Source organism: Cynocephalus volans, chromosome 16 (genome assembly GCF_027409185.1).
Source record: "Cynocephalus volans isolate mCynVol1 chromosome 16, mCynVol1.pri, whole genome shotgun sequence".
NCBI lineage: Eukaryota > Metazoa > Chordata > Mammalia > Dermoptera > Cynocephalidae > Cynocephalus > Cynocephalus volans.
In genome coordinates, this window is record NC_084475.1 from 39,437,485 (window position 1) to 39,459,353 (window position 21,869).

At 38.6% G+C, this 21,869-nt stretch overlaps 2 protein-coding genes and 1 pseudogene across 3 annotated transcripts in view; 2 read left to right on the top strand and 1 right to left on the bottom strand.

Annotated features, from left to right (window-relative positions):
* C16H9orf85 (chromosome 16 C9orf85 homolog) overlaps positions 1-15,018 on the bottom strand; it is a 60,907-nt gene extending 45,889 nt beyond the window's left edge. Inside the window, exon 1 of the mRNA XM_063081057.1 lies at positions 14,859-15,018. Within this exon, the coding sequence (XP_062937127.1) occupies positions 14,859-14,960 (102 nt within the window). The 5' untranslated portion in view covers positions 14,961-15,018. The remainder of the gene's footprint in view (positions 1-14,858) is intronic.
* LOC134365047 (large ribosomal subunit protein uL18-like) lies at positions 13,268-14,233 on the top strand (annotated as a pseudogene).
* Positions 15,019-15,962: 944 nt separating the features above from the next.
* ABHD17B (abhydrolase domain containing 17B, depalmitoylase) overlaps positions 15,963-21,869 on the top strand; it is a 44,803-nt gene continuing 38,896 nt past the window's right edge. For both annotated transcript variants that reach the window (XM_063080774.1, XM_063080776.1), the window contains exon 1: positions 15,963-16,041. The gene's annotated coding sequence lies outside the window, so the exon portion shown is untranslated. The remainder of the gene's footprint in view (positions 16,042-21,869) is intronic.

The following is a 21,869-nucleotide window of genomic DNA, read 5'->3' on the forward strand; positions in this document are numbered from 1 at the left end:
AAAAGCTTAACCTTGGTTACTATCCCCAAAGGCAAAAAGAAAGTTAGACAAAGTATTTATAAAAGTTAGGCCTTCAGGTCAACAAGGCACAGAAAATGGTTTCTTTTCTCTATTCCTTATAGGGCACTGCCCTGAAATACGTAATCTAATTAAGAAACAAGCTAAATTGAAAAGACCACCTATAAATAGTCTCCAAACTACAACTTTCTGGCATTTAACTATTTTGAAATACTTTATAAAAGAAATTTACATCTACAAAGGAAATTCCACTTGTAAGAGTATCTCCATCTCTGATCTAAACTACTAGAAACTTTTTAAATGAGGAAGACTTAAAGTTTATACAACAAACCTTACCTTTGTTTAAGGTGCTTTTCCTGACCATTTTGTTTTAACTGAGCCTTTATCTATGCCTTTCTGAGTTTTGGCAAATAATAGTGTAAATTGTCTACTTCTTTCATCTGGGCATCATCCCTTTGGAAGTGCAAATTTTGAGGTGCCTAGATAACAACTGTTTAAGGCAATGGAGTAGGTAATCAAGAGATTAATAGTCAAAGAGACAAAGAGAGAAACTAAGATCTGCTTCTGTCTGTAGGTCTATATGTATTACATTTATGTGATATTTCTTGACCAAAATGTATGAAAGAGCTATAATTAGTTGGCTTCAAGAAAAAGTAAGCGCTTAAATCAAATATTTTATCCAACTAAAAACAAAGGAAAAAAACGTAACTCAAATGCCTTTTAGTTCACGTGACTTGGGGGTAAATCTTAGGTAAATAATGCCACTTTAATACTCAGATTGTTGGGTTAATGAAAACAGCTGTGTCTTCTGGTCAGCAAAATACCCATGTATTTAACTTTAGGGTTTCTGCTTAGGTGGTGACTGCCCAGCATTCACATATTGCAAAAATGGTTAAGAGGGAATTTTCTTCAATGTCTCATAGAATGTGCATAAACAGCTTAAGCATTGTTAAAAATAAGTAAATTATGCAAAAATGTGTATAAATTAATTCTTCACAGTTTCAAAAAATCTCTTTGGTAACTTGAAACTTTAAGGTAAAGTAAAGTAATAGATACTCCTTAAATGTCCAGGTCATCTGTAAATAAGTTAAAATACTAAAACATTAATTATTAAGCATAAGTTTAAAGTTTATGGGCTGGCCAGCAAGCTCAGCTGGTTAGAGAGCAGCCTTGTAATAACACCAAGGTCAAAGGTTTGCTTCTCCATACTGGCCAGCTGCCAAAAAAATAAATAAATAAAATAAAAATAAAATTTATATACTTTGGCATCTTGTTTTTATATGGTATAGAAAAGCTAAATATACTTGATTCTATTAATAAAAAATGAAAAACTTGTTCAGTGCAGAAGTACATGTTTCTAGAAATTATGAAATGTAGATTCATAAAATGGTGGTATGTGACAAACAATTCAAAATAAATTACTTTCTAGGTTTTCACAATTTTTTTTTTCTTGGTATGTGTTATAAGTTTAGAGAAACCATATTTTCTTGGTTCTCAATGTCTTAACATTTAAACATCTGGAGTCAGAATGCATCAAATGGTTGGTGGTACAACCTGGTTTACTTGTCAGACTTTGTTCTTTCATAGTGGCACACAAATTTATGAGGTGTCTTGTCATGGTATCTTAGGTTACTGAGATTTAAAAATACTAATTAATACATGTAATTAAAACTACTAGAAACGGGAACAATTCTGTATGCAAAGTGAACAAAGAAAATACGATGTGCTTTTGGTGAGAAAAATTGAGGTGTTTTTTTTTTTTATAAAGAAAGTTGAAAGGAGAGAGCAGTTTCCTCTTCTGCATGAAAGAAAACTGTGTGGTCAAAATAAGGGAAAAAGGAAAGGAAAGTTTTCTAAAGGTAGAAGGCCAAAAAAAAGAAAGTATAGGACACTGAAGAATTATGCAAATTGTAGAAGGTTTCTAGTAAAGAAATCTCGTGAAAGGAATTTTATATGATCAAATTTATTAAAATTGGAAGGGAATTATTTATAAGTTTTTCTAAAAATTGAGCATTCATATCAAAAGTACACTGACGTAATGCTAGTGTTTGCTCCTCTGTATTTGAACAGGGTTTTCTCAAAGCATTGATCTGCTCTTAATAGAAATTGTGAAAGGTTTTCTTCTTTCCCTTTTAACGTAACTGGATCTATGAAACAGATTCCATGCTATATCAAGATAATTTCATGTGCTTTGTTCCTTTGAAATTTTTGTCAGTTTGGTTTTATTTCATAGTAGTTGTGATACCTCTGATATTTCACAAACTTCTCAAAATCTAATTCTAAAAATTAAGTCTTTTTGAACTTGAATAACTTTGGGAAGTTCCAGAGGGCCCCGAATTTCTCAAAAGATCTATTATAGAGGGATGTTAAAACCAATGGGCTTATTTGGTAGGTTAAATTATATGGGAAGCATTGTCAAATAAGGACTAATGTTTAACATTCTTTGAGTTATATCTAAATGGAGATGTTACTAGCATGTGTTTTAAAATTATAAAGTTCCTATAAATCTAATATGTCTCAGTTAGATGCTATAAGTCATAATTTTGTTTAATTGTTGTATGCCAAAGAAATAACCAAATTTTCTTGTCAATTTGCAACTTCATCAGATCTTTTGGCCATTTTAAGTCTTGATATCTACAGCTGATTGCTTTACCTGATGCTCTTTCTGAAAACACTTTGGAAGTGATTATAATCCTCAACTGTTATGTCCTCAAAGAAGTCCATGGAAAGAATGAAAAGAACTCTGAGAAGTACAGGTTTCTAATAACTTTGAGTTCATACCACTGGACTGAATTCTAAAATTCTAGTGAAGAAACTGATGGGTTTAGGAAATCACTAATTATGTGAGACTGAACATATGAAGAATTATGGTTTTTTTACAGCTTTATTTTGAAAAACTGCTGGTTCTTTTAATGTTTTGTTTTCCAGATTTAAGAAAACTTCTATTAAAAAAGCTATCTATAGCTTACAGCAATTTTGTAATTCATACTTATATAAACAAAAAGAGAAAATTTGCTTTTCCTCTCTACCTGATCCCTTCAGAACTTGAAAACTACTCCTGAGTGTTTTTATTTTTATGGTAACATGGTTATTTGCACAGATTTAGAAAGATTCTGTTCTCTTTAACAGGATACTATTGGAAACATTGATTATATTACCAAGGCTTTCACTGGAATATCACATTTGAAAATATGCATGCCTGGTTTCAAGAGTTCCTAGCTTTACAGTGAATGACTAAAAAGCTGCAATTTCCTTGTAGGCTCCAAAATTTCAAGATATTAGATACAGCACGCAAAATCTAATGTCTGCCTTGGTTTGGCTTCCTAGCATCAAGAGGTTTTTAAAAGTTCAATTTGAGATTTTTTGTCAAAATCTCCAGCAAAGCAAATTTAAAGGGGCCTATGTAGTTACTCTTGTCATACTTATGCAATAAACAGGCAAATTAGTCTTACCACGATAATCTTTGGTAGAAACAGGGGACTGTAGAAAAATAAATTACATTTCAAAAGAAAACTATAGTACACTTGTTATTAGATTGTAGCCATGTTCACAGTTTTTGAGTTTTTGTTTTCTACCTATAGACAAAACTGGATTCTGACTTTTAGTTTAATATCTGCTACAACTGTCTAACTAAGAACAATAAGCTGAAGATGGACAACTCAATGTAGATTTCAAGGGACAAATTGCACTCCTGATGCGTGGGCCACACAAAGCTCCCCCAAAACATCCAGTGCCGTAATCAGAGAAATTCAAACTGCAAATGGGGATAAGTTGCTGACTTCATACTGTGAACAGCTTTTTCCAAGATCATCAGTACAAAATTTCCTATCATAATGAGACTCTTACTTATGCCTAACTCTTTCACTTGGCAGAATGATGCTGTAGTTAAATATGTGATTATTGCAGGAAAAAACAATTACATTGTAGCAGGCTTCAACTTTAAGAAACATGCAGAATTGCTTTAGTGGCTTCAAGTAGAAGCCTCTTGGGAATGTAAGTATATGGAATATCCCCAAGCACAGATGAAATTATTTTATGTGAAAGGAAGGAGAGAAAATAACAGGTAGATAATATTATAGAATATAATACCTCAAAATATTGAAAAAGCACAAAGAAAAAGTAAAGAGCTTCGTTAGCACTATGACTTTTATTAGGTATAATATTTTTACGTACATCACAATGCCCAGCACACCATAAATTAAGTCACCTTGCCAATTGAAAAAGCATGCTGAATTTAATATCAATGGGGGAGTGGGGATACATTTAACATAAACTCATTTAATAGATAGCACTGGGAAACATATCAAAGAATATTTTCCAATTTGGGAAAAGACCAAAGAATGATCTCTATATTACTAGAATGATCTCTACAATGCCAGAGATGGTCACCTTGAAACTATAGTCTATTCTGTATCTGCCCACCTGCTTTACTCAAAGGCTACCCCCTTGTTTATACTCTAATTGCTGACATCCATTGGTTGAGAAATAACATTTATTTCCATCACTGGCACTTCATCACCCACACTGAAATTACTAATACCAGGGATTACTTAAGCCAGTCTGGGACTGATCCCTAAAGCTCAACAGGGGGAAAGAGGACAAACATCCAGTAACATCTAACTCTAAGCTACCTGGACAAAATAAGCCTCACCAATAGTACAGTGAGGTTTTTCATAACAAAGTTGTATTCATTCATTTTACAGTGTAAAGCATCATGGCCAAATAAATTAAGATTATGACTCTATCCTGGAGGGAAATTAGGAAAAAAAAAAATCAATAACCAGCCTCAGTATTTATACACAAAATCCACTTTCTAACTATCATCTGTATTCCTCTCACAGAGAAACAAATAAACTCAAGTATCATGACTAGAGTTTAGAGAGAAAGACTGCAGAAAGGGAAAAGATTAAAAGTCAACTATTAGAATAATTGTGACTTCTGGTTAGCTAAGATGTTCAACATTTGTTAGAATGTTAACCTCTTTTTGTTTTATTTCTGAAGGATAGTTTTCTTTTATAAAAGGACTAATATAGGTAGTGTTCCTGCAACTCTCCCAAAACAAAAAGCCAACAAAAACAGAACTTCATGATATCTAAGTCCTTTTGCTGTAATACCTATTTTCAATTGAAGTAAAATTTACGCCAATGTCATGCATAGACCTTAAATGTACAATTCAATAAGTTCTGATAGATAAATGTATTACTCTCGTGATCTTCACCATTTCCATCACCCCAGAAAGTTTCCTTGTGCCCCTTCTAGTAAATATCCCTACCACCCAAGGCAACCATAGTTCTGATTTCTACATATGGAATCTGTTTAGTCCATTTTGTGTTGCTATAACAGAAATACCTGAGATTGGGTAATTTATAAAGAACAGAGGTTTATTTGGCTTACGATTCTGGACAGCTGCATCTGGCATGGGCCTCAGGCTGCTTCTACTCATGGCGGAAAGTGGCAGGCAGCCGGCAGGTACAAGCAGATCACATGGTGACAGGAAGCAAGAGAGAGGAAGAGAGAGAGAGAGAGAGAGAGAGAGAGAGAGAGAGGAAGTGCCAGGATCCTTTAAACAATCAGCTCTCGTGGTAACTTATAGAGTGAGAACTAACTCACTACGCCTCCTCCCCCAGGGAGAGCATTAATCCACTCATGAGGGGTCCGCCCCCATTACTCAGTTTCCAACACTGCCACATTGGAGATCAAATTTCCACATGAGTTTTGGAGGGGACAATACATCCAAACTCCATCAGAATCACACAGGATGCTCTTTTGTATTTGGCTTCTTTCCTTTCACACGATGTTCCTGAGATCCATCCACATTATTTACAGGTACCAGTAGTTCATTTAAAAAAACAGCAGAGGAGTATTACATTGTATGCATCTGCCACAGTCTGCTTATATACTCTCCTATTGATAGATATTTGGGGCTTTTCCCAATTTATAGCTATTGTGAACAAAGGGAGTTGTAAACACAAAATCCTGTTCTGCTATACATATGTAACCATAACTAACCTTAAACTTTAGACAATTTTCTGCCTAAATCAGGATCTGAGGAACTGGACTGAATTAGCATCTGTTTTCACATTAAGTAAGTAAAAGGAGCCTCTGCTACAGAGCCCTAGGTGATTAGGTGAGACCCACCCCAACATCTGTGACATGTGACACTCCAGGGGCCCCACCTCATGAGGAGAGACTCTTTCCCTAGAAGATTTCAAACAAGCAGTGTTCAGGGAGAGTGTCAGTAAAGCTTACTCATTTCTGGTCTGACCCTAATCTGGTGTCACACTGCTTCTATTACACACAAAAATATGGTATTTAAAAAACAAAAACACCACACACATATATACACAATGGAGGGCTCTTGATTTACTTATCAGTTGAGGTCTCCTCACATGGACCCCACCTAATCAATGGATAGCCAAGGGCTAATTATATAATTTTGGGCACACCATTTACCTCTAAGCCAATATGTAAAATGGGATAATTATAGCATCTATCTTGGGGTTATTTTGAAGATCAAATTAGTTTGTGTATATCAAGTATATGTAGTTCCCAACACACTTAAGTACATAAATACTATTACTAATAAAACTATATTTCCAAAACTGTTTAGAGAGTATAGCCACAGACTTCTCACAATAAATTAGTTCAGTATGTATTATGTAAACCAAAGAGTTCCATAGCCAAGCCAAATCTTGGTTAAATAATTTTTACCTGCAAAACACCTCAGTGCTTTGGGCCAATGCACTGTGATCTACTAAAAGTGAGGCCTATTACAAAGTATTTCCAAAGTGATTTGACCATAAAAGCTATTCTGAAGCTATTAAGATCACATGACCCCAGGGCTCTAAGAAATAAATACACTTGGGTAAATCCTAGTAAAAACAGTGCTGACTATACATATAAAACAAACAGCATCCTCAGGAGAATGATATATGCTCTTCCCATCTCATTTAGTTAACTGCTACTCATCCTTCACCCTCCAAACTTGATCAAGACTTCCTGTGACTTTTCTCTCATAGCTCATTCTGACGCTGGTATTAATATACTTGAAAGATTATTTAATTTATATTTGTCACTTTACTCCCACTAAACTGTAAGTTTCAACTGAAGCTTTAACTGTATATTTTGCTCAATTCTATATTCCCAGCATCTAGCACAATGTTTGGTACCTGTATTAGTCCATTTTGTGTTGCTTATAACAAAATACACGGAACAGGGTAATTTATAAAGAAAATGACATTTACTGCTACAGTTTCTGAGGCTGCTAAGTCCAAAGTCCATCTGGTGGTGGTGACAGCGAACCAGGAGTCTTACATTGCAAGACGGTGGAAGCAGAGAGAACAGAGAGACAGACTCTCTCTCCTCTTCTTTCAAAACCCTCAGAACCACGCCCCTCACCACCATTTTAATCCGTTCACTACTGCAAGCTCCTACAACCCAATCACCTTTTCAAGGCCCCACCTTATAATTAGCGTAATAGGATCTCCCACCCTCTTAACAGTCACAGTGAGGGCTAAGTTTCTAATACATAAAACTTGGGGGACACAATTCAAGCTTCAATGAGTTTTGGGAGGACATAATTCAATCCACTACAGTACCAGATAGTATTTGTGGAATAAATAAGTGAATACAAGCATTTCACTGCAGCTTTTCTGGCATACTGAAAAACTGAGCGCCGGCCCATGGCTCACTTGGGAGAGTATGGTGCTGATAACACCAAGGCTATGGGTTCAGATCCCATATAGGGATGGCCAGTTAGCTCAGGTGCTGACGACAACCAGTCAAGGGTTAAAATCCCCTTACTGGTCATCTTTAAAAAAAAAAAAAAAAAAAAAAAAACCCTGAAAACAATTCGAATGTTTATTAATAGGAAAGTAATAAGTTACCCTACTTTTATACTACACAATATTATACAGCCATTAAAGAGAATGAGCTTAATCTCTATGTTCTGACATACCCACTTTACTGAATAAATGAGAAGAAAAAAAATGTGTTTTTATTATAGATGCACTGCATTGTACATAGATGTCTAGAAACATATGCAGCAAACTTAACAGTGACTACACTGTAGGACTGGGAATGGAGACTTTCACTTTTATACTTCACACACTTCTCTAATTGTTTTAGTATTCTTCAACAAGCATGCATTTCTTAATTATTTTAGCCTTTGAACAACTGCAGGTCCACATAAATTATTATATGCTTACGCTTAGTTAATAATTGTATCCTTATTTTTCAAAAATATTTTTGTAATAATCCCCACAGCAATCCTGAGAGGAAAGTAAGACAAGAGACAATATTAACTCAGTGCTGTAGATTAAAAACTATAGGTAAGTTGCCTGACATCGCAAAGCTAAACAAATGACAGAACTGTGGCTAAAATGTGGCTCTTTTATCTCTTTCAATGTTCTTTTTCATCACACATCACTGCCTCTCCAGTAAGAGAAACAAGGCTGCCTTGGCAGAATCAACATTTTCATATCAAATGACTAGAGCAGATATTTAAATCTATTCCCATCTACCCCTCCTAACTCTCTTCAGTCATTTGAAGGCACTGCTAACCAGTGGCCATACGAGTCTCTTTTAAATAAACCCAGTGAAGGAGAGGTTACAAAAGTCGAGTGCAAGCTCCTTCACTGCTAGACAATTCTATCATATTGTGCTGAAACCTACTTTAACTACTTTGACCCTTTTCCAAGTTTGGTCATTTAGAATGCATACAACAAGCTCATCTCCCACTCTAGAATATATTCGTGTGTGTGTGTGTGTGTGTGTGTGTGTGTGTGTGTGTGTGTGTGTGTGTGTGTGTGTGTGTGTGTGTTGACCCTTTTCCAAGTTTGGTCATTTAGAATGCATACAACAAGCTCATCTCCCACTCTAGAATATATTCGTGTGTGTGTGTGTGTGTGTGTGTGTGTGTGTGTGTGTGTGTGTGTGTGTGTGTGTGTGTGTGTGTGTGTGTTGACCCTTTTCCAAGTTTGGTCATTTAGAATGCATACAACAAGCTCATCTCCCACTCTAGAATATATTCGTGTGTGTGTGTGTGTGTGTGTGTGTGTGTGTGTGTGTGTTGACCCTTTTCCAAGTTTGGTCATTTAGAATGCATACAACAAGCTCATCTCCCACTCTAGAATATATTCGTGTGTGTGTGTGTGTGTGTGTGTGTTGACCCTTTTCCAAGTTTGGTCATTTAGAATGCATACAACAAGCTCATCTCCCACTCTAGAATATATTCGTGTGTGTGTGTGTGTGTGTGTGTGTGTGTGTGTGTGTGTGTGTGTGTGTGTGTAAACCATCACCGGGATCCTATGAGAATGAGTGCTTTACCTAGATAAACTTCCAAAAATAAAACATCTGTCATCCAACTTCTAATTTCAGTGAAGTCCTGACCAACTGCTTGGCAGAGAAGGAAAACGAGAACTATCATGCAGGACCCCTACCAAATAATAAGGTAAAGTAGTCAATTGTTACTACAATCCTTTAGGGGAGTTACAGAGAACCATGCAGTTCTCACCACTCCTTTGTTAAGCACAGGCACAAAGATGGGGTCAGGTGCTTCTGACAAAGTCTTGGCTTTAGATAGCTGCATATAGCTGATTGAAGAATATGCTGTGAACACGGCCAATTATGAGTTCTCCACTACAGAGATGAACAATCAACCTAATGATTTTCCTCAGTAAAATATCGTGCTGTTTTTATCAGAAGCTCCAGTATCAAAGTGCCTGGTGATCCTACCAATTGACAAATAAGACCTTATGATTTAAAAGAGGGAAAGGAATTAAAGATTAAGTGATAAAATGGAATTTAAAGGCTGAACCTGAGACCCATGAAAACATTTGACCAGAATGACATAGTTATTAGATAACACCAAGAAAACACAATGAAAAGTACAAGTACAGTACAAGAAGTTAAGAACAGCTACACTGTAGTTTAGAAGGTTTTTGTGGGGGTTTTTTGGCAGCTGGCCAGTACAGGGATCTGAACCCATAGCCTTGGTGTTACAAGGCTGTACTCGAAACAACTGAGCAAACTGGTCAGCCTTAAATGCTTTCTAAAACTGCTTTTTATCATCTGATGAAAAACAATCAGAATCCAATGTTTGTGCAAAATCTTAGAATAAGACTACACGAAAAGATGCAGACATCTATTTGGAATAGTGCAGCTTTTTACTCTGGTTTACCTATTAACAATAGGTGTAACAGCCTGAACAGCCTTTAACGTTTTGTTAAGCTTCTAAATTAAAAAGGTTTCTTTTCTTCGTCTTGTAACTCTAACTGCATAGCTTGCAGTTGGACATTAGAATACAATAATTCTTGTTCACAAGAACTCTAGCCAAAATTTGCCAGGAAACTAAACTGAAATGAGATAAAACATTACCTAGTGCCTTGCTTCATAGCAGGGTGACACCTAAAAGTGGACTCAAATTAAGTCCTTTTAAAATTATATATATGGGAAACCCTTCCAAGCCTCCATATTAGGGATTCTCTCTCTAGATATAAAACATAGCTGTTATACATAAGCTTTCACATGTAAGTTATGTCAAACTCTACCTATTCTGTATCAGTTTGCCTTTTCCAGGTCAGCTTTTCCAGCAGACAAACCTCTACGCCCCTTTAACCCAAGAGACAGAACACTGCTAAAGACATGGCAAGTCCAAGGTCCAGACCGACTGACTTTAAGATGGATGGGTCCTTATGATGTCTTACTGACCACCCACACCTCCCTAAAGCTTGACAATATTAAGTCTTGAATTTATCACATACAGATTTAAAAAAAAAAAAAAACACCGAAAGAGGAATCTAAGCCTGACCCATGGATTTATAAGCTGTCAGAGGACCTCAAATTTCTATTTTTTTAAAAAAAGCAATTAACACCATGGATTTAATAACCGTTTGCTATTGCTACCCTTATGTATACTTTGCTGTGCCAAACAAATGATTCCAACTTTTTTTATAATGGGCCCAACACTATGCTGACAGGCCACAAGTAGATTTTTGCTGGATATATGGGCTATTTTCTATTTCTAGCACTTCAGGCCTACCTTGGTGGTTATCTAACTCTCACCATCGGGCATTTAAGTTGTACTGCCCCTTTCTGCTGCAAACAAAGAGACCGTACTTATGACCATTGGCCCAATAATATCCCCAAATTAGACTATTAAACCACCTCTCTGTAAACACACTACACATAAAATAGCTTTAATTAACTCAAAAATGGGCTGATAAAAACTGTTTTACAAAATAAAATGTCTTTGGATGTGCTAACTACAGCTCAAGAAGGAACTTATGCTATAATTAAAGCTAAATGTTGTATATATATCCCAGATAATTCAGTTAACATTTCACGTGCTTTAAAAGATATACAATCTCAAGTTGTTTCTATGACTGATTCCACTTTATCTCTAAGTGACTGGCTCTTTCCTGGTTTAGAAGAAAAAGACTGTCTTAAAAAAAAAAGGTACCAATAATTTTAATAATTATAGTGTTTAAAAATTTTACTGTTCTGTACCATATACTGATGCTACAATCTTTATATGGGAATACAGAAACAACTGACTCAAAGGATGTTCACTCCCAATCTAAAATTATGATACAGAGTTCTGTTCCCCAAAAGGGGACCCAAAAAAAAGGTCAAAATGTTTCATTCCAAATCCCCTCATTGTCCCCATTCAGCTAGAAGCAGTCAGAACGACCTTGACATCCCTTATTCTATAGAAATGGAATGAACATTTGACAGTGGAGAGTTTGTAAAAGCCTGAACAGAAGTGACTCCATTTTGTTAAGCTTCTAAATTCAAAAGTTTTTTTTCTTACTCTTGTAACCCAAACTGCATAGCTTGCAATTGGACATTAGAATACAGTGATTCTTGCTCACATGACTGCTAGAACGTAATGACTTTTGCTCACATTGTACACAAAATAATTATAGAAGAAATTATTAACCCAGATGGTCACTCTTTACCAGCTTACTAACTAGATCTTTCTGAGGTTAACAGGAACTGAACCTGTCACTTGACTTCATAGAGGATGGTCATCATGAAGCAGCTCAGACCCGAGAAGTTCTTTGATGCTTATCTACAATTTTATGATTCTGCCTCCATGTCTCTGCTTAGGTCACCATGAATCAGCCCCCTACCACCTGTCCCTATAAAACCCTTTGACAAGTCTGGGAAAAGCAGAGATGGTCTTTGAAGCATAAGTCCACCATTTCCCCAAGCTGCAGGCTTCCTGATTAAAGGCTACCTTACCTAACACCAACACTTATCTCTCAATTATTGACTATTGAGCAGTGAGCAAACAGACCTTTGGGGTTTCAGTTACATGGGCACACACTTGGGAAAGTCTTCCTAAATGGCGCTCCAGGTTTTCTTTCTGAAAATCCTCTCAACCTAAGTAGGGGATAGGAGTCCTCTGAGCACCAAATTTAAAATATCCCTTATTCTTCCTTACTGAACTGTCTTTCCCTTCACCAACATTTATCACAACTTGTAAATACGTATCTTTCTTTTTTTTTTTAAAGATGACCGGTAAGGGGATCTTAACCCTTGACTTGGTGTTGTCAGCACCACGCTCAGCCAGTGAGCGAACCGGCCATCCGTATATGGGATCCGAACCCGGGGCCTTGGTGTTATCAGCACCGCACTCTCCCGAGTGAGCCACGGGCCGGCCCCGTATCTTTCTGATTAATGTCTGTATCACCCAGAAAACTATAACATCCTTGAAAGCAGAGTCTCAACTCTTTTGAACACTGAAAACCCATGAGCATAGGGCCTTGCACATGGAACGTGCTCATTAAATATTTGTAGAGCAAGTGAAGAAAGACAGAAAGAGGAAAGGAGACCACGGGTTACCATAAACAGATTACTTTGCTTTCTTAATCAATGTTGAGAAATTAATCACCAATCATGACCAGACCATTTACATACAGCCTTTAGTTTAGCCTCACAACAATCCTGCCAAATTTCTCATCTGAGAGCAAAGTAAGGCTCAGAGAAATTAAACATTAAATAACTCACTCGAGCAACACACCTAGTAAATTCAAACTCCAGTTTATGTGAATATCAGGTTTATCGGATGTGATGATGGCCCTCACATATGCCCTTTTTCTCAATCATCTCCTCTCCATACAGCCAAGGGGGCAGGGAGAGATATCCACAGCAAATTAGTAGTTTAATATGCTCCAAGTCCTCTGGCTATCTAGACAGTCTAAATCTTCTTCCAGCTTTTTCCCCTCCTAGCGCTGCCGAGCCGCAGACAAGGGTCTGTGTTCCGCAGAATGGGGTTTGTTAAGGTTGTCAAGAATAAGGCCTACTTTAAGAGATACCAAGTGAAATTTAGAAGACGAGAGGGTAAAACTGATTACTATGCTAGGAAACGCTTGGTGGTCCAGGATAAAAATAAGTACAACACACCCAAATACAGGATGATAGCTCGTGTGACTAACAGAAATATCATTTGTCAGATTGCTTATGCCCGTATAGTAGGAGATATGATAGTCTGTACAGCTTATGCACATGAACTACCAAAATATGGTGTGAAAGTTGGCCTGACAAATTATGCTGGAGCGTATTGTACTGGTCTGCTGCTGGCCCGCAGGCTTCTCAACAGGTTTGGCATGGACAAGATCTATGAAGGCCTAGTGGAGGTGACTGGAGATGAATACAATGTGGAAAGCACTGATGGTCAACCCGGTGCCTTCACCTGCTGTTTGGATGCAGGCCTTGCCAGAACTACCACTGGCAATAAAGTTTTGGGGGCCCTAAAGGGTGCAGTGGATGGAGACTTGTCTATCCCTCACAGTACCAAACGATTCCCTGGTTATGATTCTGAGAACAAGGAATTTAATGCAGAAATACATCGGAAACACATCATGGGTCAGAATGTTGCAGATTATATGCGTTACTTAATGGAAAAAGATGAAGATGCTTATAAGAAACAATTCTCTCAATACATAAAAAACAACGTGACTCCAGACATGAGGAGGAGATGTATGAGAAAGCTCATGCTGCTATACGAGAGAATCCAGTCTATGGGAAGAAGCCCAACAGAGAAATTAAAAAGAAGAGATGGAACCGTCCCAAAATGTCCCTTTCCCAGAAGAAAGATCGGGTAGCTCAAAAGAAAAGTTTCCTCAGAGCTCAGGAGCGGGCTGATGAGAACTTAACCAAACAATTTTCCATGAGTTTTTCAAATAAAGACAATAAACTTATTGAATAAGCAATTAAAAAATAAAATAAATCTTCCAGTTTACAGAAATCCCGCTGAAGAGTAAAAGACATAAACAGCAAAACAAGCATTTTCACGTTAATCAAATAACTTGATCCTCAAAACAATCTTACAAGACAGACAGAAATTCCCACTATGTTGGATTCCCATTATGTTGGTGAGGACGCTGAGGCTAAGAGCGCTTAATCGTTCTCATTATACCTGCAAACCTAAGGGCTTCAAGTTTTCCAAAGAGAAATTTGAACTGCATATACTTGATGCTAGATTTGAAAGAGACACCTGGGCTACAATCCTCGTTCCACTGCAAATATGTGATCCAGATAGAAGCGTTCAACGACTCAATTTCCTCACTTGCACCTTAGCTTTGTTGAGGGTCCCATTCACTCGTTGTGCAACTAGTAAAGTGTGTTGACCATCATATTTACAAGAAGACAACATACGCAGGTCCAAAGAAGGGCGTGGGAATAACACGTTAGAAAGAGTTGCACTGCAGCCAAGACTAACTCTGGGCTGCGGTCCACACTCGCCCTCGCCAACTCCTCTCATTTCCTCTCTCCCCGCTCCACTGAAACGTTCCTTCCTGGAGTCAGAGTCAGTGCAATAAGCAGATTCCTACCTTGGTCTGAACACTCTTATCAAATTTGTCATTTTTGAAGCTAAACGTATTCTGGTGCTTCTGAGGCCTGGAACGAGCCACGTTCCCCTTCTGGGAGCTCATCGCTGAAACCACAACCACCTTGAGCCGCGTGCGGGGAAAAACACGGAGGGAAGACCGACCAACTAACCACGGTGTAGACACTTCTGTCAATGACCCGGAAGAAACTTATCCTGCCTTTCCGCCCCCGCCCCGGGTCGACCCACGTGACTCCTTGAGGCGGTCAGAGACATCCTCCCGCCCTGCCTGCTCTCGGGCCAAGCTACTCCACGCGGCCCAGCCTCGAGCCCTCCCCCTCCTCACAACCTCTCCCTCAAACCGGGCGAACAAGTCCCGCTTTCTTCGAAATGAGAATTCCCCCATTGGTCCAAACGTGGCAGTCCATCAAGGCGGAGGGGCGGGGAGCCTTTGCTCCTATTGGCTCTTCTTCACCGCAATCCCCGCCTCCTGCCGAGTCAGCTTAGCCTCTCTCAGAGCCCGGAGAACTACCGACTCTGCTGGGTCGCTTGTGATTGGTGAAAGCCGGGCAAGTCTGCGCTCCGTCCCTCCCCTCGCCCGCTCGCAGGCTGGAGCCCGGGTCAGCTTTGGCACCTTCCTCCAGTCAGTGGCCAACTCCCGGCTTGGAGAGGACTGTGCTCGCCCCTTCGGTTCCCATCCCGTTTCCCTCTCTCTGCGGGAGCGAGCCCCGCGCCTGGCAGGCTGAGGAGGAGAGAAGAAAGGAGGATTAAAGACAAGAAAGACCTGGCTGGGTTTGGGTGGTGTCTGCAGTGCCAGAAAGGGAGGTGGCGGCTGCGACCACGGCCGCGCGGGACGTGAGGCCCGAGAGCAGGCGGCGGCGGCCGCTCCAGCGCCTCGCTCCGGGGCCGTTAGTCAGCAGAACACGAACTCGTGTGGAGGAGCCGGGCCGGCGCGAGGCGAGACTCCGGAGCGCGAGCCGGGCTCCCTCGGGCGCCGCCGACCTCCTTCGTCCCGGCTCCGGGGACTGCAGCCCTCGTCCCGCCTCGTCGGCCGGGCCGGTCCGCAGGCGGGGAGCGTCCGCCGCCGGCGAGAGCGCGGGTCGCGGCTTGTCGGGGACAGCGCCTTGGCAGAGGTTCCTTCCCGACTCTTCGGGGCCGGCGCCTCGGCCGCGGCCGCTCGAGTGCAGGTGCGTGGGGCCGCGGGGGGCGGCAGCGCTGCGACGGGGCTCGGGGAGGGGGCGCTAGGCCCGGAGCCGCAGCGCGGGAGGGACGAGGCCGGGCCGGGCGGGGGGAGGGGAGCGGCAGGCGTCTTTGTTGTTGGCGACCCGGATCCCTTGCGGCGCCGGGAAAGGCGGGGAAGCCACTTCCGATCGGGTCTGTATTTGTGAGAGGACTCTGGTGGTTCCGTGAAGGGGGCGGTAAGAGGGACCCTGCAGTCGGTGAGGCTGCTGGAGTCTGCGGGCGGAGGACGGACCGACACCCCGGGAAAGGTCTCGGGTCCTCCACGCAGGGAAGGGTCTCGTTTCACGTTCTTTGCTTTTCTTCCAGTGGGTGGACAGAGAGATGGGTCAGGTTCAGATTGCCATCCCGGGCTCACTGTGACATTCGCGGGTGCCCAGAATCTTTCTCCTGAATGTCCTCATCTCTGCCAGCCTAGAATTTAGATCGAGTCTGCACCGAGCTTAGTGATTTGTGTATCCGGCCGGGCTGTCGTGGGGTTCTTTATCTTTATGTGGTTGAACTTTCATAGTACCTGTCTTTGAACTCTAGGGTAGGGCCCATCAGGAATCGCTTCTGAATTGGAAAATTAGAGTTTTCGTTTGGAATTTTATTTAACCCCGAAACAAGAAGGTTGTTTCAGATTGTACTGTGTAGGGCTTTTGTAAAGGAGAGTGTTTAACCTCGGCTTCTGGGAGCTTTTGTTGTTGTTGTTAGTGAAAAAATTTGTTCAGAGCTTTGATGTATAGTGGATTTCTGCCAATTCCAGAACAGAATTTTTTAAAACGATGCTCTGATTTAAGTGAGTGTGAGGTAGATTTGGTGAGTAAAGGATGAATAACGGAATACGGAGTGTGACCTTTAAATTCTAGCTGTTAGTTAAAAAGGTGTTCCTGTTTAATACTTTTTGTGATACTTAATGCTTGATCCATAAGTTGATTCATTGATTTTTTTTTTAAGCCTTCAATAAGTAAAAAGAATTTTGGAGGTCTTATGTCAACATTTGAAACTACCTAGTGAGTCTGAATAGAAAGTCAGGTATGTTATTGTAATAACGTTCATATGTTAACGTTAATAGGGAGAGTTACAAAAAAATGAACGTTTCTCCGTAGCTTGTCTCTTCATATGTTTATAGCATGAACTCAGTTGGAGGACATCTAATGATAGCCAATATTTTGATAATTATTACAATCGCCATTGTTCTAATTTGGGACCGCCCACCTCCTTGCTTGTTGGTGAGTTATTTGGGGAGTAGGGCTAGTGGCATTACCTAGGGAACAGTGGAGGTAATTGTGTTTCAACTTTTAAAAGATACAAGATCTCTCTGTCTGGCAATAATTTGTTTATACTATTTGAGACCCGGGAGGAAATTAATAGCACCCTCATCGGTATTTTGACCTCTCTATTCTCCTACTGTATTATTAATAAGGTTAATTGGCAAGGACAGGATTAGATTTTTAGCAGGCTAGGCAGTTTTAATTTTGTCCCTTGGTGTACAGTACTCTAGTTGATTAGTGGCTTGTTTCCTTGAGGATCTTTGCCCATTTAAAATGTGTATGAAATTATAGCTGGCAAAGAATTTTCTATTTGCTGGGACAAACAAAATCACCATAAAGTGTCATGGCAAAATAATGTTTTTAATAGCTTAATGAACACAGAAGAACTAGTCAGTTAGTTTCTGTTCCAAGTTCTGTCACTGAATTGGTCTACAACTCCAGGCATGCTAGCCCACATCTGAGTCAATTTCTCGATCTGTAATGTAGAGCTAATAAAATAAGCCACCTCCTCACTTTATAGGAATGGTAGTGAGAACCATATAAGCAACAGTTCACTCTGGTTATGTGACACCGATTTAAGTTAAATAAGAATACTTTTTAATGCAATACTCTTGTTTTGGTATTAAGAGTTTCAGTTCTTTGAAGAATTAGCATAAAGAAGCATGATTATAGTAGGGAGAATTCCTATCCATGTGCCATCATTTAAGAACTGATAAACTGAAAATTTCTTCCATGTTAAATCTTTAGAGTCAGTGACAATAGAATTTACTGAATAAATTGGTTTATTTACTGGTAGATTTTATTGCTAATCTATCCAAGCAAGGCTTTGCTCTTAATTCTCAAAATTACTCCTACCTTTCTTACCCTTTTAAAAATATTTCACATACATTGCCCCATTTGCCTCTCAAATCCAGCATTGTGAGTTGGAGAAGGAAAGTGATATTATGACATTTTTACAGATGAAATAAATGAGGGCCAGAGAGGTTAATTATTAAAATCGCCTAACAATTAGTAAGAAACAGAACTGAGACTTGAACCTGGGTATTCTGATTACTAATCCTGAGTCCTTTGCTTTGGAGCAGTGTTTTACAAACACCTGGCTATGCCCAACAGTTTTGTCAATCCAGATAAAATGAGAAATAATATAGCAATGTAAGTATTGGTAACATACAATATAATGATTATCCATGTATCCCTTACCCAGTGGAAGAAATAAGATTACAAATCAAAATGAAGTTTGCTCTGTATCTTGTATACTCCTAAGACCTATTTCCTTGTTCCCCAACTCATACCATAACCTAAAATTGACATGCATCCTTCCTATATCCGTGTGTTTATACTTAACTACATAACTTTATATCTATGAACATTATACGAGGGTACTTCCAAAAGTTCACAGGAAAATAGGATGGAAAGACAGTGTGAATCTTTTCCATGAACCTTTGGAAGTATCCTCTGTAGTCTTGTTTTGTTTCCTATTGTTTGCTGTTAAACAGAGCAACAGGGAATATTCTTGTTTGTTTACTTAGGTACTTGTGCAGGACTTCTAGGGTTAGGGCATTGGTTCTTAATCCTACGTCCCATTTTTATAGAAAATATGTTGCCATTTCTTTAATACTGTCCTATTGAAGTTCATAATAATAAACCTATGTTCATATTTTAGAGAAAGCAGTGCCCTTACTAAAACATAAGAATTTGCATTTCACTATGTAAATACTTGAGCTCAAGACTAAAGTCAAGTCTTGCTGCCAAGTATGATGGTAGCCACCAACATCAGAATCACCTGGGAGCTTGTTAGAAATGCAGAGCCTCAAACCCTATCTCACTGACTCATGCTGTAGTTTGACAATATTCCCAGGTGGTTTGTGTCCACATAAGAGGCACTGCTAGAAGAAATAGTAGTAGATAATTTGCACAATGGATAGTATCACCATCAATACCACAGCTACTCCTGTAAATTGAAACAGGTATGTTGAATTGGCCATTCAAATACCAATAATGGCACTGTTGTTGGAAAATGCTTTTTTTGAAATAACGAACTATTCTCAGTAAAGTTTGAACAAAAGTAAAAGTGTAATCTTGCTCTTTGCACAGTGGTTGCTCTCTTAAAAATCTTCATCTGTTTTAAAACATAGATGTTAAAGTATACTTTGTGTTAAATCCTGTTTAGAAGTATCTGACCTTAGCCATTTGTGGAGTTTTTCCCCCTCCCCCCCTCCCCTGTATAGAGGGAGGAAAAATAAATGTCCAGCAAAATAAATGCTCAGAAGTCATGGGACATAGAAGATTATTATCTTTATGCAGGAAGAGTGCCTGGCATCCCAGGCCTCTATTTAGTAGTGCCCCTCATTCACTATAACAGCCAAAAACTGTCATTGGGAAAGATTGTCCTGGTATATAAATCCAAGATTGCTAGACTACAGGGTATGAGCTGCTTCAGCTCTGTTAGATAAACGCCAGTTTTCTCTACAAAGTGGTTATTATACCCAGATATGGATGAGAAGGGTCTGTTTTTCTACCTTCCAGATACTTTAGAGTTTGAGGAATATGAAATGGTACCTCACTGTAGTTTTTATTTGCATCTTCCCAATTGACAGTACTTTATTTATTAGCCATTCATATTCTTTTTCTATGAATTGTCTGCCTGTGGGATTGTTTATCTTACTTATAAATGTTTTTAATATTTTTGGATAACAGTACTATGGTAGGCTTTTAAAATGTCTTTCAGTCTTTAATGTACATTTTCACTTTAAATATGGTGTCTTTTAATGACTAGAAGTTTTCAATTTTAATGTTAAATTTATCATTCTTTTATGATTTGTGCTTTTTCTTTTTAAAGAAAGGCTTCTCCTGGCATTATGAAGATTCTTTTATAGCTTCTTTTTAAAGTTTTACTTTTAACATTTAGATCTTAAATTCACATGAAAGTATTTTTATATAATGAGGTGTTTATGAAACTAAACTTATTCAGTAAAAATAACTACCTTTTATACAGAAATTGTCATTTTTTTATGTGAACATATTCTGATGAAATTGCAGTGGTGATAATTGTATTTAGTTCTTAATATCCCTTTGTGGCAAAATTTAAATTTGGCAACTGTCTCTCCAACCTTTTTTTTTAATTTAGCTGAAGTTCATATGGTTTGGGAACCACTGCTTTAGAGTACTCTCGTTCTTAGATTTCTCTGGTGTCTCAAAGAGCAGCCTTTACAGCATTATAGAACGTTGAGCAGGTACTCTTAAATTAAGTACTGAATAAATACTAAATATTGATCATCATTTGTGTCCTTCACATTTCAGTTTGTTTTACATGTCTTTTCATCACTTTTTATTATGGTTAGAAGTTTTCAAATGATGCTCTGACCCTAATTTCTTTCTAACAATAGGATTTTTGAATGCAAATTTGGCTCAGATATAGATCCAAACAATTTTGCTTTCCCAGGAATTAAAAGTGAAAATAATTAAACAAGTTCATGCATACAGTTAAAGATGAAAAGTGGGAAGAGAAGGAAGGGCCCGTGTCTAGTTACCAGTCACTGTTCTAGGTTGGAGGGGAGGGTACACCTGTAAGCAAAGCAAGCAAAGATCCCTAACTTCCCAGAGCTTACAGTCTAGCGGAGGACCATAGATAATATGCACAACAAATAAAATATCTAGTTAGAAAGTGATAAATACTTTGGAATAAAAGAAAAAGTAGACAAGGGTAAGGGGAGTTAAATGGAGGCAGTTTGGCCTACGAAATAGGGTAGTTGGGGTAGGCCTCATTGAGAAGAGGAAAATGAACAGAAATGTGCAGTCAGTGAGGGTGCTAGGTATGCAGATATTAGCAAAATCCTGGAAGAGTGGACAGAATATAGTCAACAACCTGAAGTCTTGATTTCCTTACATGTAAAAATATAACAGGAGAAGAGTATTAAGATTAAAAGATATAACAAGTAAAAGTGCCTACCTCCTGCCCCCCACCCTTGTTCTCATGTAGGTAGCACTCTACTTTATTTTCATAGCATTCATTTATTTGTATTATTTGCTTGTGTCATTATTTGATAAATCTTTATCTTGCCCCTTCTAAAATATTGATGGGAAGAACCAGTCAGTACAGTAATATATTTCACTAACATACAGTCATTTGTAGACAACCTCTAAAACCTTTTTTTCATTTGAAAATTATCTCATGCAGGTTTGTTGAGAAAGTGTTTTATATTTATAGTGTATTTATGCTACAGCTTCAGATTGTATTATAGGCATTAGCTCATTAATCACCACACATCATCTTTGTGATAAAGGGAGTGGATATATATCATCTTGCACTTGAAAAAACTGAAGCTGCAGAATTGTATAAGGTGACATAGAAAATCAAAGAATTTAGATCAAATCTGATTACATTTGGTTACATTTTCCTAAGCTGCTTTTTTTTTCTTTCTGAAATATTGTTAAAACTATCTCTCTTTAAAGTATAAAAGCAAAAATATGTAGCTTTTTAAATATAGTTAGATCATGGCCTTTGGGAAATCATTAAGAAA